Source organism: Vombatus ursinus, unplaced genomic scaffold, assembly GCF_900497805.2.
Source record: "Vombatus ursinus unplaced genomic scaffold, bare-nosed wombat genome assembly UNPS02010320.1, whole genome shotgun sequence".
Lineage (NCBI taxonomy): Eukaryota > Metazoa > Chordata > Mammalia > Diprotodontia > Vombatidae > Vombatus > Vombatus ursinus.
Window position 1 is genome coordinate 5422034 of NW_020950098.1, and position 12406 is coordinate 5434439.

Here is a 12406-nt window from a genome sequence, read left to right on the forward strand (position 1 = left end):
TGAGGGCAGGGACCACTACAATTTTTTTTCCTTTTTTCCGTACCTCCAATGTATAGCAACTGGCACATAATACACTGTATGCTTAATAAATGCTGGTTGACTTGTTGGGTTTTAAGATGTGTTCAATCTATTTCCCAACAAAGCAGTACTTTGTCATTTTAGTCATCATTTTCAAGGAATTTTAGAGTTGGAAGAAATCTTACAAGTTACCTAGTTCAACTTAATATTTGAACGAACCTCCTTCATAACAAATCTTAAAAGTGGTCATCCAGACTCTGCTTAAAAATCTCTCAGTGTAGGTAAGTTGCTATTACCTTGAGCAGTTCAATTTGTTTTTCATTTTTCAAACACCTTTAATTGTTAGATTTTATATTAAACAGACATTTCCTCTGCCACCCTTTGTTCCTAATATGTAGTCATATGTAGTCATCTATTTTAACATGATTGCCAAGAATTTGAAAATAGGTGTACTGCCATCCCTTTCCTCTCCACCATTTTCCTCTTGCCCTCCAAGCCTTCTCCTTTCCAGGTCTTTTAAATCACACTTCATAATTTGGTATTTAGTTTGGGAGCTCCCTCAATCTCTAGAAACACTCGTTTGTCAGTATTCTGGTTAAACCGACCCAGCGCTGAACATAATACTCCAGTTTTGATCTTGCCAGCACCGGTAAACTGGAAACCTCCTTTGTCTCGGAAATTGTTGATACAGCCCCAAATCACCACTTTTATGGCAGCCACATCACACTGCTAACAAACCCAGACCATAAATCCTTTCCACATAAACTGCTTATCTAGCCATGTGTCTCTTCCATCTTTTACTTTTCCTTCAGTATTTTATGTTTATCCCTGTAAAATTTAAGTTTCCTCAATCTAGCCCACTGTTCCTAGCCAGCTTAGGCTTTTTAGATCCCAACTCTGTTATTAAGTTATCTATTAATATTGGGAAAGTACTTAAAAACTATAAAATTGCAAGCTGCTATTGTGCCATCTAACATTAGCTATCCTTCTAGACTTTACATTATTCACCAGTCTACATCTTAATCATTTAATTAAAAAAATGTTGGGCATAAAGGGACTCATGGCTCACCACTATAAACTTTAACAGGTTGACACTGACGCATGAGTCAATTGCCTTTGGTAATGATCTTTCAATCAATTAGGAATCCACTGAACTGTACTTCCATCTAGCTTCTCTCTCTCGATCTTACCCATCATTTTTTTTTAATGCAGATCTTTCATTGGAGTGAATGCTCCTCTGAAAACTCCTTCCACCTATGCAGACCAGCAACTCATCTGCAACTTGTAAAAAGTCCATACAAATAGTCTGAGAGTTTGTCCAATGGCTTGTATGAGTCTAAATAAACTGTAGTGTTTTCTTGATCTGCTAGTCTTGTACCCAGCTAAGAAGGAAAAAAGGCTACTTTTCATTAGTTCCCAGGAGGTTAGAACTGGAAGATCAAACCCTCTTGACAGATGAGAAAACAAGGTAGGTAGCAAGTGCCACGACTCAGGTCACAAAACCAAGGAAAGTGGCAGTGTGAAGACTAGAACTCAAGGCTGATTCCTCCAGTCCTGTGCTACTCTCCATCATATATACTAGTGATGGGGTGTGGGACCTGTACCCCTAAAAGGAAAAGACCAAGTCTTTGAAAGCAACCCAGTTCCTGAATTTTCCCATACATTTCAGCAGCCCAGATCAACTTGCCCAAGGCTCCTTCACTGTTGCACCTGGCCCATCAAACTACTTACCACTCCTTAATCCAACCCAGATCGTTTCACCATCCCTTTCGCATATAAGCAGCAGTCTCATCTTTATTAGTTTGCAAGTTCACTAGGAACTGTGCCCACTCCTGTTGACATTACAATAAACTTTGCCACTTGACTGGAAAATGGTTTGAGTGTGTGAATTTGTTCCAGGCAACTCCACCACGTACCCACGTAACATTTTTCCTGGTTCCCAGCAACCCTAAATTATGTCACTAGGAAACACTATTATTCATCAATGGTAAATCCAGGCTAGTTCTCAATGATAACAGCTTTGCTGGAAGTCCTCGAAGATAATATCCATTTGAGAATTCATTCTAAAATGTTACCAGAGATCAGCATCCTAGGGACTACTGTGACATCAAAACATCATGACTTAGATTTAGAAGGGCCCTTAGAGGGTGCATAGTTCAACCCCCTCCTTTCAGAGGAGGAAACTGAGACCTAGGAGTGTGACTTGTCCACAGCTCAGGGAGAAATGAAAGCAGATAGAAACTCAGAACTCCTAGTGGATCCCACTTGTAGGGCCTGACTTGGAGGCTGCCAGATATCTACAAAGCTGGGCCCACATTTTCACCCTTCTTCACCTCAATTCTGAGCAGAGGTAGAATTATTCAGTTTTCCAAAGGAGAGTAAATCTCCCAAATAATAATTACTTAAATTGCATCTTATGAGTACTAAGTACTTTGTTTTCATTGTTTCATTTGACCCTTGTAACACTGTAAAGTAGGTGTTTACCTATAGGAAAATGATGTTCAGGGGTCAGTATGGTAGGAAAAACAGAAGACCTATCTACTTACCAATCATTATTTGTGCGGAGTTTGGGCATCATGTAACATCTTTGTGCCTCAGTTTCCAAATCTGATGGCCTCTCCTCAATGCTCACTGTTCATGACCAGAGCGATTTGACCTTTTGGACATTATCCCTCCTTCTGGATAATCTTTTCCATATTTTTGTGATACTGCTCTCTTAGTCCTACTTCTGCCTCAGTCTTCTCTCTGGAATTCACGTTATACTTCTAGCTGTCCTGGGCCCTCTTTCACTGTCCCTACACACACTCAGCGACCTCATTAGTTCCCATGAGTTTACTTATTGTCTTTATTGCACAGCCCTAATTTCTTTCCTAAGCTCAGTCTCACATCGCCAACTGAAATGGATAGCTTGTTAAGGCATTTCAAATTCAACACGTCCAAAACTGAGCTCATTATCTTTCTCCCCAAACTCACTCCTCTTTCAAATTTCCCTATTTGTGGCAAGGTTATCACCATTCTTCCAATTACCCAAATTCACAAACTTGGTGTCATACCCAACTTCTGTATCTACTTAGTTGCCAAGTATTACAATTTCCATTCCAACGTCTTTGGAATCTATCCCCTTCTCTGTTCTCCGAACTTACTGCACCACCACTTACTTTTAGGCCTTTCTCATCTCTCACCTGCACTATTATTATTATTGTTATTTGGTCATTTTTCAGTTGTCTGCCTCTTCATGACTCCATTTGGGGTTTTCTTAGCAAAGACAGTGGTTTGCTATTTCCCTCTTCAGCATATTTTACAGATGAGGAACTGAGGTCAACACAATTAAGCAACTGACTCAGGGTCACACAGCTATGAAGTGTCTGGGGCCAGATCTGAAGTCAGTTAATTCCTGGAGCCTGACTCCAAGCCCAGCCCTCTATGCACTATGGCACCACTTAGCTGCCCAGATTATATATGCATTATTATAACAGCCTCCTGATTATCTTTTCGCCTTGTTTTTCTCCCTATTCTAAGTCCAACTCCAAGAAGTTGCTAGTGACTTTCCTGAAGTGCAAGTCTATGTTACCCAGCCCCAACAGTAAGCTCCAGCGACACTCTGTAACTTCTGAAGCCTCTTACAGCATGGGCCCAACCTCCTTCCATGCACACTACACTTGGCTCGTTTGCCCAAACAAGGTCATGCATTTTCAGCCTATGTGCCTTCCCCCTGGTTGTCCCTCACACCTGGAATGTATTCCCTACTTGCCTGCATTTCTCAAAATCCCTAGTTTTCTGAGTTCAAATCCAGCCTCAGATCAAACACTTGACACTTACTAGCTGTGTGACCCTGGGCAAGTCACTTTACCCCAATTGCCTTAAAATTTAAAAAATCCCTAGTTTTCTTCAAGGTTCAGCTTTTGTCACCTTCTCTAATGCCTTTTCAGATGTGCCCCCTCCCTACATCCCCCATCTTCGCCCTATTTCTACTGTGTCCCTACCTGTTACATACCTATTACATGAGGGCAGGAACTGTTTTTGTCTCATATACCCAGTGCCAGGTACAGAGCCTGGCACAGAATGTACTTGGTGATGATCTGGACCTTCATCTATACCCATAATTCCTTCAAGATTACCAATATCGGTTCAACAACTGCATCTGGGCTTGCTTTCTTTCAGCACCTTGGGATCTGTTTTGGTAGAGTGATGTGATTTAAATTTAGTGATCCTGGCCCCAAATCCTGAGATTTTGCTCAGATATCCTCTTGGCATTCTGAATAGGGGAAGGAAAAGCAGGCTTAAGTCTATTTTGGCAAGGTCCCTTGAATGGTAACCTGGCTGGGGGTGTGAGAGAATCCACAATTCAGAATACGACTGCTTCTTTCCCTTCTTTGGCTTCATTCCTGGTGCTTCTGCCATCATTACCACTGTGCTCCCCTTATACAAAACACCACAAGTCTGAGACAAGGGGCTGAAAGTGCTGGTGAAAAAGATGGGGGAGAGAGGAAACAAAAACGCAAAGGCTGAGAGCTTAATCTCAGATGGCTGTGGTCACTGTTTCAGGTCAACTAAAGAAGGTTTGGTGGAAAATGATTGCCATGTGCAGAAAAAATAATGTCTCTTGTAGTTCTTGTCATTGCTACTCGGAAGGCCCACAAACACTGGCATAGCCCGCCCTGACTGAAGTCCTATGCCGAAAAAGATGGAGCTAAGTTAAAGCAGAGTTGGCTTTACAAACACTCATGTAAGATTTCCTAAAACAGGGGCAGCTAGGTGGTGCACTGGATAGGATACTGGCCTTGGAGTCACGAGGACCAGAGTTCAAATCCGGACTCAGACACATGATACTCACTAGCTATATGACCTTGGGCAAGTCACTTAACCCCAATTGCCTTGTAAGTAAATAAATGAATGAATAATTTCCTAAAACAGAAACACCTTATAGTGCTTACAATTTTGCCAAATTAGATTCATACACAAGTTCTTGGGAAAACAGCTCCTGAATATGTGAAGGACACCGATTCCAAGAGTTCACATCTACAAAAGCACTTTATTTTATTTATTTTTCACAAGGCAATCGGGGTTAAGTGACTTGGCCTAGGTCATATTGCTAGTGTCTGAGGCCAGATTTGAAATCAGGTCCTCCTGACTCCAGGACTAGCTCTATCCACTGTACCACCTAGCTGCCCTACAGAAGCACTTTATACTTTACTGCTTTCCTCAGAACAACCCTACCTTTTGGAGTTCATAGTAAAAATGTCATAACCTGTAAAATTAGGCTCAAGATACACCACTGTGTACTACAGGTATGCACTAACACTACAGGTTAAGATACACTTGTTGCAGATGGCAGTAAATGACAGGGTCAGGATCTGAACCCATACCTGTGGACTCTGAGACTGGAGCCTTTTCCCACCAATCTCCATTCCCCTCCCTACTCCTCCACCTTCCACTATGAATATTTAGGAAAATACAGGAGGAGAGTTAGACACACAAAAGATTTAGCTAATATGAAGTATAAACAATGACTTAAAAAAAAAACTTGGCAGAATTCACTACATAAAATTTATTTTTTATATAAAAATGTATAACCAGCACCTACTTTTAAATCAATTAATTTATGAAATCACTGTGTTCTGTAGGAAACACATGTTAGCATTAAAACAGCTTAAAGAAATGTCATGGCTATCTACAAAAAAAATCAGTTTTGATTCTTTTTTTCTTCCATATTTTAATATTGGCATACATGAGGGAAAATTAAATTCTTATGTTGAACATGTTATAGTCGATAATTTTTTTTTAGAATATACATTGCTTAATCACTACTATGCTCTTTAAAGACTTCAATTAAGTTTCAAATAAAAAAATTAAAGATACCATGACAGCTTTGCTGTATTTTTTTACAGCAATTTTTTTTTCTATACAACAATCTTTGAGTAGGCATGCAGGTCAACTTTTCATGTTGTTACATACCTGTATTTAAGCCAACTCAGTCATACCCATTTTTACAGAAAAATGTCAAAATACATATTGCAGTAAGCACAGAGCAACTTTAAAAAGATCACCAGTATGAATGGCACCAAAAAAAAAATACCATCTGTATAAATTATTACTGGAGTTCCTGATCACAGAAATTGGTACAGGGATTTCCAGTGTGATCCTTAGGGCTTTGCTCTCTGAAAGAATACCTGTTTCAAAAAAAAGAAAGTATTAGTATAATTCCTTACAAGGTGAAGGGACGGTCCCCTGGTACTGGTATCAGACACATTTACTTCAAAGAGAAACAAATGAGCTTTCTCCCCCAAAAACACATTGCTTAGGACTTGATTCACCAACGGAATGCAGTCATTCCTCTGTGGTGAAAGATGGTAGTTGTCTAAAATCAATACTTCACATAATCTATAATCTCATAGGTAAATTAAGGCAAAACAAGAACTTCACATATTGCTGATTACCTGAGACCACAGATCATGTGAATGTTGAAGAAATTCAAAGTGACACAAAGTCTCATCTGACAGCTATCTTTTGTTCCCTCTCCTAATGCAGACGAGCAGCTTATCTGTCACTTATCTTTTTCTAGAGCTGCTGTGGGTGCTAAGCAGCGAAATCAAGTGAATCAGGCCAAAGCACCACTATGTGCCAGAGACAGGCCTGGCCAGTACTCTCCCAATAAGGCTGTGCTGCTTATCATAGTGCAAAATACCCCAACAATTAATGGCATAATCATCACTCAACAAGTATTTTGAATGCATATCATAAAAAGGGCACTCTGCTAGCTACTAAATGCAAAAAAGCCCAGGGTAAGATGTGTGCAGTTTACAGTCTGGCTGTATTTACTACCCTGCAGTGCTGGTGAAAGTGCCAAGTGAGTGATGATGCCCATTAACTGTTACTCAGAGCTCAGCGGCAGAGCAGATGATTTGGGAGCAGGGTGGTCTGGAAAAGCCTCACAGAAGGTGGTTACTCTGGCTGAATCCTCAAGCATAGACAGGAACAGATTTGGGGGAGGGAATGGTATACAAGACACAATGCCACAAACACTCCAATTGTGTTCTGGAAACAGTGAAGACAAGTGTCCTGTTGGAAAAGGATTGTCTCAGGGAAGAACACACTTCAGTTGTGCCTGAATGTTTTTTAAGTACTTTCTTCCTAAAAGCTTGTGAAATGGGTGGGGGCAACCCCGTAGTGCTAAGTTGTGTGACCCTCCAACACGCCTCTAGCTTCACACAAAGCAAACAAAGCTGAGTTGGCTCAGATTGCACCTCTTGATCTAGCTCATAAACTGTGATGGTGCTCATGAAGGGGACCACAGGTCTGGGGAGCTGAGCAGATGCCCCATCAGCTCTATGAGAATGATTCCAAGCTGAGGGCCATCTTCCATGTATGAGGGACTGCACATGGTACTTATTTACTCAACAAGAGTCCTCTGAACATCTCCTTAACTCTCCCAGGCAGCTAGAAAAAAAAAAAAAAAGAGCAAGAAAGAGAAAAGGCCGTCTGAAACTAAAGCACCAGGTACCATTCTATGATGAGAATGATGTCTGTGAAATCTTCACAAGGGGCATGATTGCAAAGTTTTGCAAACCAGAACTTGGCTGCCTCCCTGCCTTCAACCTTCTCACTTGTGGAGAGGGGGGCGGGGCAGGTGTCCTTGAACAGGACAGAATCCTGTGGGCCTGTGCACAGAGCTGTTCTATGTTTGTTCAATCTACCAGAGTTTGAGACCTCTGCTGGTCTAGCCTTCAGGAACCAGTCACCTCCACAGTAAAATATTGGACTAATAAGACTTTAGTGGAGGTAGAAGAACACCATTTAAAATGAAAAATACTGCTTTACTTCCATGTTGAGATTAACATTCCAATTAAGTTTATAAACAAATCACCAAAAAAACCTAAAACCTACTGTAGTCAGTTTTTAGGACCCTACCATTCTACGTAATTTTAGTATCTGCACAAATGTAAAAAGGATCATTGATAGATCTCAACCAAAACATATATAGGTATATGTGTACAACTTTGTCCCACATCACAAGGAAAAATGTTTTCTATATAGGATAAACACAAAACTTTATTCCCTTTTACTTGCCTTCTTACATTCTTCCTAATACCTTCCTCTCAATAATCTATTAGGCAAGGTCTAGGTTAGGTCTCTATCCTTACTCAAAGTTTTTTTGCTCAGCCCTTTTCCTCCATATACAGTTGAGTGCATGTGGTGAGGCAGTCAATACAAAGCTGGTAACCCAAACTACACTTTAACAGAATTATCTTTTGAAAAAACTATTCTTCTATACACACAAATTCTACTTGTCTTCTTTCTTTCCTCTGCCATATCTGCTAAAATTGGAAGCAAACAGCATTTAACAAAAGCTGTATAAGATATCCTACCACATGAACCACAAAATAAGGTTCTTCAAAACCTGTCAGTGTTTCAGTGAGGGGTGGTCATTTCAACAGTAAAGTTTTAAAATATCTCCTAAAATTGTTTTTCTTTTTACTCTTAAACATGGTTTCATTATGAGGTTGCACAAAAGTATTAACTGCCTTTAAAAACTTACCTTTAAGTAATTTTTAAACACTTTAGCATCGGGCTGCTGAAGGGCTTGACAAAACTCCTAAGGGGAAAATGGAACCTCTGTGATTATCATCATAAAATTCAAGAAAGGTCACTTGTAGGAACTGTATCCAGGATCCAGTTCACCTCCAAATGTAGTGAATCTAGCAGTTCCCTGTGCCAAATGTTATCCAACAGTTGAATTTATTCATTCACAAATTCTTAAAAGTACAGTTCTCACGATTAAGATGTGCCCCTCACCGACCTGGGGTGGGTGTAGGGGCAGGGGAGCACTGCTGAAGCTTTTTTCTCTTATCCTTCAGGGACAGAACCAAGCAGCCCAAAATGTGCATCTTTCTAGCAGCAGCTCAGCTCTAGGGACCAGCCCGGCCAGGACTCAACAAGAAAGGACAGGAAAAAGGAACAATGAGTAGGAAAGGGTGGGGACCCTGACCTCGATACTCTGGCAAGCATAAAAGAAAGGTCACTGTGATTCTACTTTGTTTCTTAGTCAAGTTTACACTTGGCTAAGAAAATTGAGTTTGAGTATAAAAGTTAAGGTTAAATGAAAATGTAATGGCAAATTCCAGAAATACCATAACATGGGTCCACATTTCTCTGCAATCATAAGTAGTCCTAACCATAAGACCTTAGTTTCATTAACATTTAAAAAACAAAAAAAGCCCAAATCCATTTCAAAAATGGCAGAATATAGATACACACACAACTTTTACTTAAATGGATACATTACAAAAATTCAATTTGTTTGGATAACTGCAAACCAACAGATCAAATACTGTATTTACTGAGTGCCATCACAAACATGATGTTACTCAACCTCCCTACGTTGCATTTTTTTTTTTTTTTTTTTTGGTACTTTGCTAGGCAATGGGGTTAAGTGACTTGCCACAGCTAGTGAGTGTTAAGTGTCTGAGGCTGGATTTGAAGTCGGGTCCTCCTGACTCCAAGGCCGGTGCTCTATCTACCCTGCCACCTAGCTGCCCCTCTTGCATTTACTTTGCATGGACTTATCACACATCACGTATATGCTTTATTTCTTGGCTCCACAGACAGAACAGAAGCTCACAGATATTACAGACTTTTGTCTCTTATCTTTCTGCCAGTGCATGGCATGAGCAGGTGCTTAATAAATTCCTGTTGACTAACTGAGCTATCTTGCCTACTTTTCTTGACAAATGGTTTGTGGTGATGAAAATTAATTTCACATGTTAGGCATTCAATTAACTGCTCTAACTGGCCAAGCCATACCCTTCAGTCAAGACATGTAAAAAATTCAGAAATCTAATGTGAAATGCTTATATTAATTTTCACTTTTCTAAATCAAAGGCTGAACTGATACAAAAATTTTTGTTCCCACAGTTAAATTAAAAAATAAGATTTTTACCTGTATTATTTCAGGAGCTACCTGGAGAGAAGGGAGGTATTCTTGCTGAAGATACTGAATACATTCTGGGCCCTGAAAATTTAATCAAATGTAAAAACAACCAAACTACAACTTTGTTGTTTAGATAGCAGTTGAATTTTAAAAAATAAAAGCAAACAAATGAAAAAAAAACCCATACTCCCCCTTTACAAATCAGGGGAAAAAACTTGAGTTTACTGCTCTAGAATAATTCTTAAAAAAAGATTTATGTCTAAGCAGAAGCTGCCAAAATCTTATTAATTCTGCTTCTGCTACTGTGCTAATCAGTGGTAGCAGCAGTGACTAGACTCCTAGGAAAGTCAACAATAATAATAGACTGTCACCAGCATGTCACCAGTGGTATCTTCTTCATGTTACCTCTATCAGTGAGTGATCACAGAATAGTGGAATCTTAAACCTAAATGGAACCTAATTTAGTCCAAATCTTCGTGTTAAAGCTAAAGAAACTGAAGCCCAGAGAAATTAAGTAACTTTGTCCACAGTTAATCAACTAGCTGGTTCTACAGTGAGGACTTAACATGTAATTAGTTATTTACAAAGCGCTTTTCTCCCACATATACCTGAACTATGTAGTAGCAACTCACAAATGAAAACAATGAGGTACTTAGCTTGCTCACACTTCATGAAAATGTTTGACTTTCTAATTTTATTTCTGGTCATTCTTGCTTTCACTATAAGATAATACTAAATTCCAAGTGGTTGACTGCTGGTTGAGATTTCTATATCCCTCCTCAAGATGAGGGAGCATCCTACTTTTTTTGGTTATGTTTTATAACAAGAGGGCCACACTCATCTGCAGCTACTTTCATTTTCCCTAGAAACAAGTGACACGAAGTTGCTCAATTACCACTTTAAAAGGATTTGGGATAGAAAAAAATTAGATTCAATATATTAAAGTTCTTACCTTTATACAGATAAATCTAAATATAATATTCAAGAACACACATGCAAAACTTACCCTTTTGAGATGAATTGTTTTTAGAGTCACTGCACACTCAGATAAAGCCTGTGGAAAAACAAAGCTTAATAGTCAGTTCCTGCTTATTTCTTTTCAAATTAGACAAATGGCTGAGTCTACAGATACTTCCCCTCTTCTGTGTCTTTCTTACTGTTCTCACATGGATCAAAAGGAAGGAGTTTAGCATGAGAAAGGCGACAGGCCAGAAGTGGGGTATACAGGGAAATCTGAGGATAGGGGGCAGAGTTGAACGGTCTATCCCCAGCACAAGTTCCTCCTTTCATAACTTTCTAGACAAAGTTATAAGGAAAAATGTGCAGAGAAGTTGTAAGTTTTTTGGTTTTTTTTGTAAATCACATCCAGGCTTGATACAAAACAAAAAAGGTGCCCTGAGATTTCTGAAATAATGTACATGTTAGAAAATTCACCAACTTCAATTATCAGGAGAATGTATCTTTGTGATTTTTGGCTGTTACTCTAAATCAACAGAGACAGCATGGCATAGTGAAGAGAGAGCTGGCCACAGAGCCAGGAAAACCTGGGTTCAAGTGCTGACTCTGAGACAATAAATTATTAAGAAGAAGAACTGCTAGGAGTTTGGAAGAACTGGGCTTACTATGATACCACACACCACAGGTGGACCTCACTATTAAGAGTCACACCCTAACAAGATCAGCAGTAGAAAGAACAGGTACTAGATATAACTGGGGAGGACAGTACTTAACTAAACCAGGAAGAGAGGCAATTGCAAAAGATAAAATAAGTAATTTTGATTATGCAAAATTGAAAAGCTTTTGCAATGAGATTAAGAGCTGCAAATCAGGAAAAAAACTCTTTGCGTCAAAAATCTCTAAGGGATTGATATCAAAGACATACAGGAAATAAATTCATACACAAAATACTGACATGTCTGAAAAAATAGTCTTCAGAGAAAAGGGACACTGCTTGAAAAGTATTTGGAGTTACTTGGGCTATGTGGACAAGCATTAGGAAGGGAGGAAGGATTTATAGACAGCATTTACTACGTACCAGGTATGGCTTGAATCATTTTACCAGATTATCTCCTTTGATCCTCACAACTACCCTGGGAGTAGGTGGGGGTGCTGTTATGATCCCCATTTTATAGCTGAGGAAGCTGAGGCAGTTATTGCCTTAGATTAAGTAACCTGCCCTGGGCCACACAGTTAGGAAATATGTGAGGCTGGAATTGAACTCAGGTCTTCCAGACTTCAGGGCCAGTGGCCTATCCACTGCACCTCCATCTCCTCTCTACAGAGGACGGATTTTAAAAACAATTGCAAATAAGGAAAACAGGACTTTACAGAGAAAAGAAGTCAAACTGTGGTGAAGGGGCACTGAGAAAGGAGTATACAATAACTGGAAGAAGCGAATAGGTTTACAATCAATGTTTAAATGTTTTGAGGTGGTGTTTCAGGGACACTATATTGCTCTTT

At 39.6% G+C, this 12406-nt stretch overlaps 1 protein-coding gene across 1 annotated transcript in view; it reads right to left on the reverse strand.

The window, feature by feature from the left end:
• Positions 1-5595: 5595 nt before the first annotated feature.
• Positions 5596-12406, reverse strand: part of XPOT (exportin for tRNA) — a 42905-nt gene continuing 36094 nt past the window's right edge. The window contains exons 22-25 of the mRNA XM_027854176.1: positions 10953-11000; positions 9956-10027; positions 8555-8611; positions 5596-6188 (exon numbers count right to left, since the gene is read on the reverse strand). Coding sequence (XP_027709977.1) covers positions 6162-6188; positions 8555-8611; positions 9956-10027; positions 10953-11000 — 204 coding nt within the window. The 3' untranslated portion in view covers positions 5596-6161. The remainder of the gene's footprint in view (positions 6189-8554; positions 8612-9955; positions 10028-10952; positions 11001-12406) is intronic.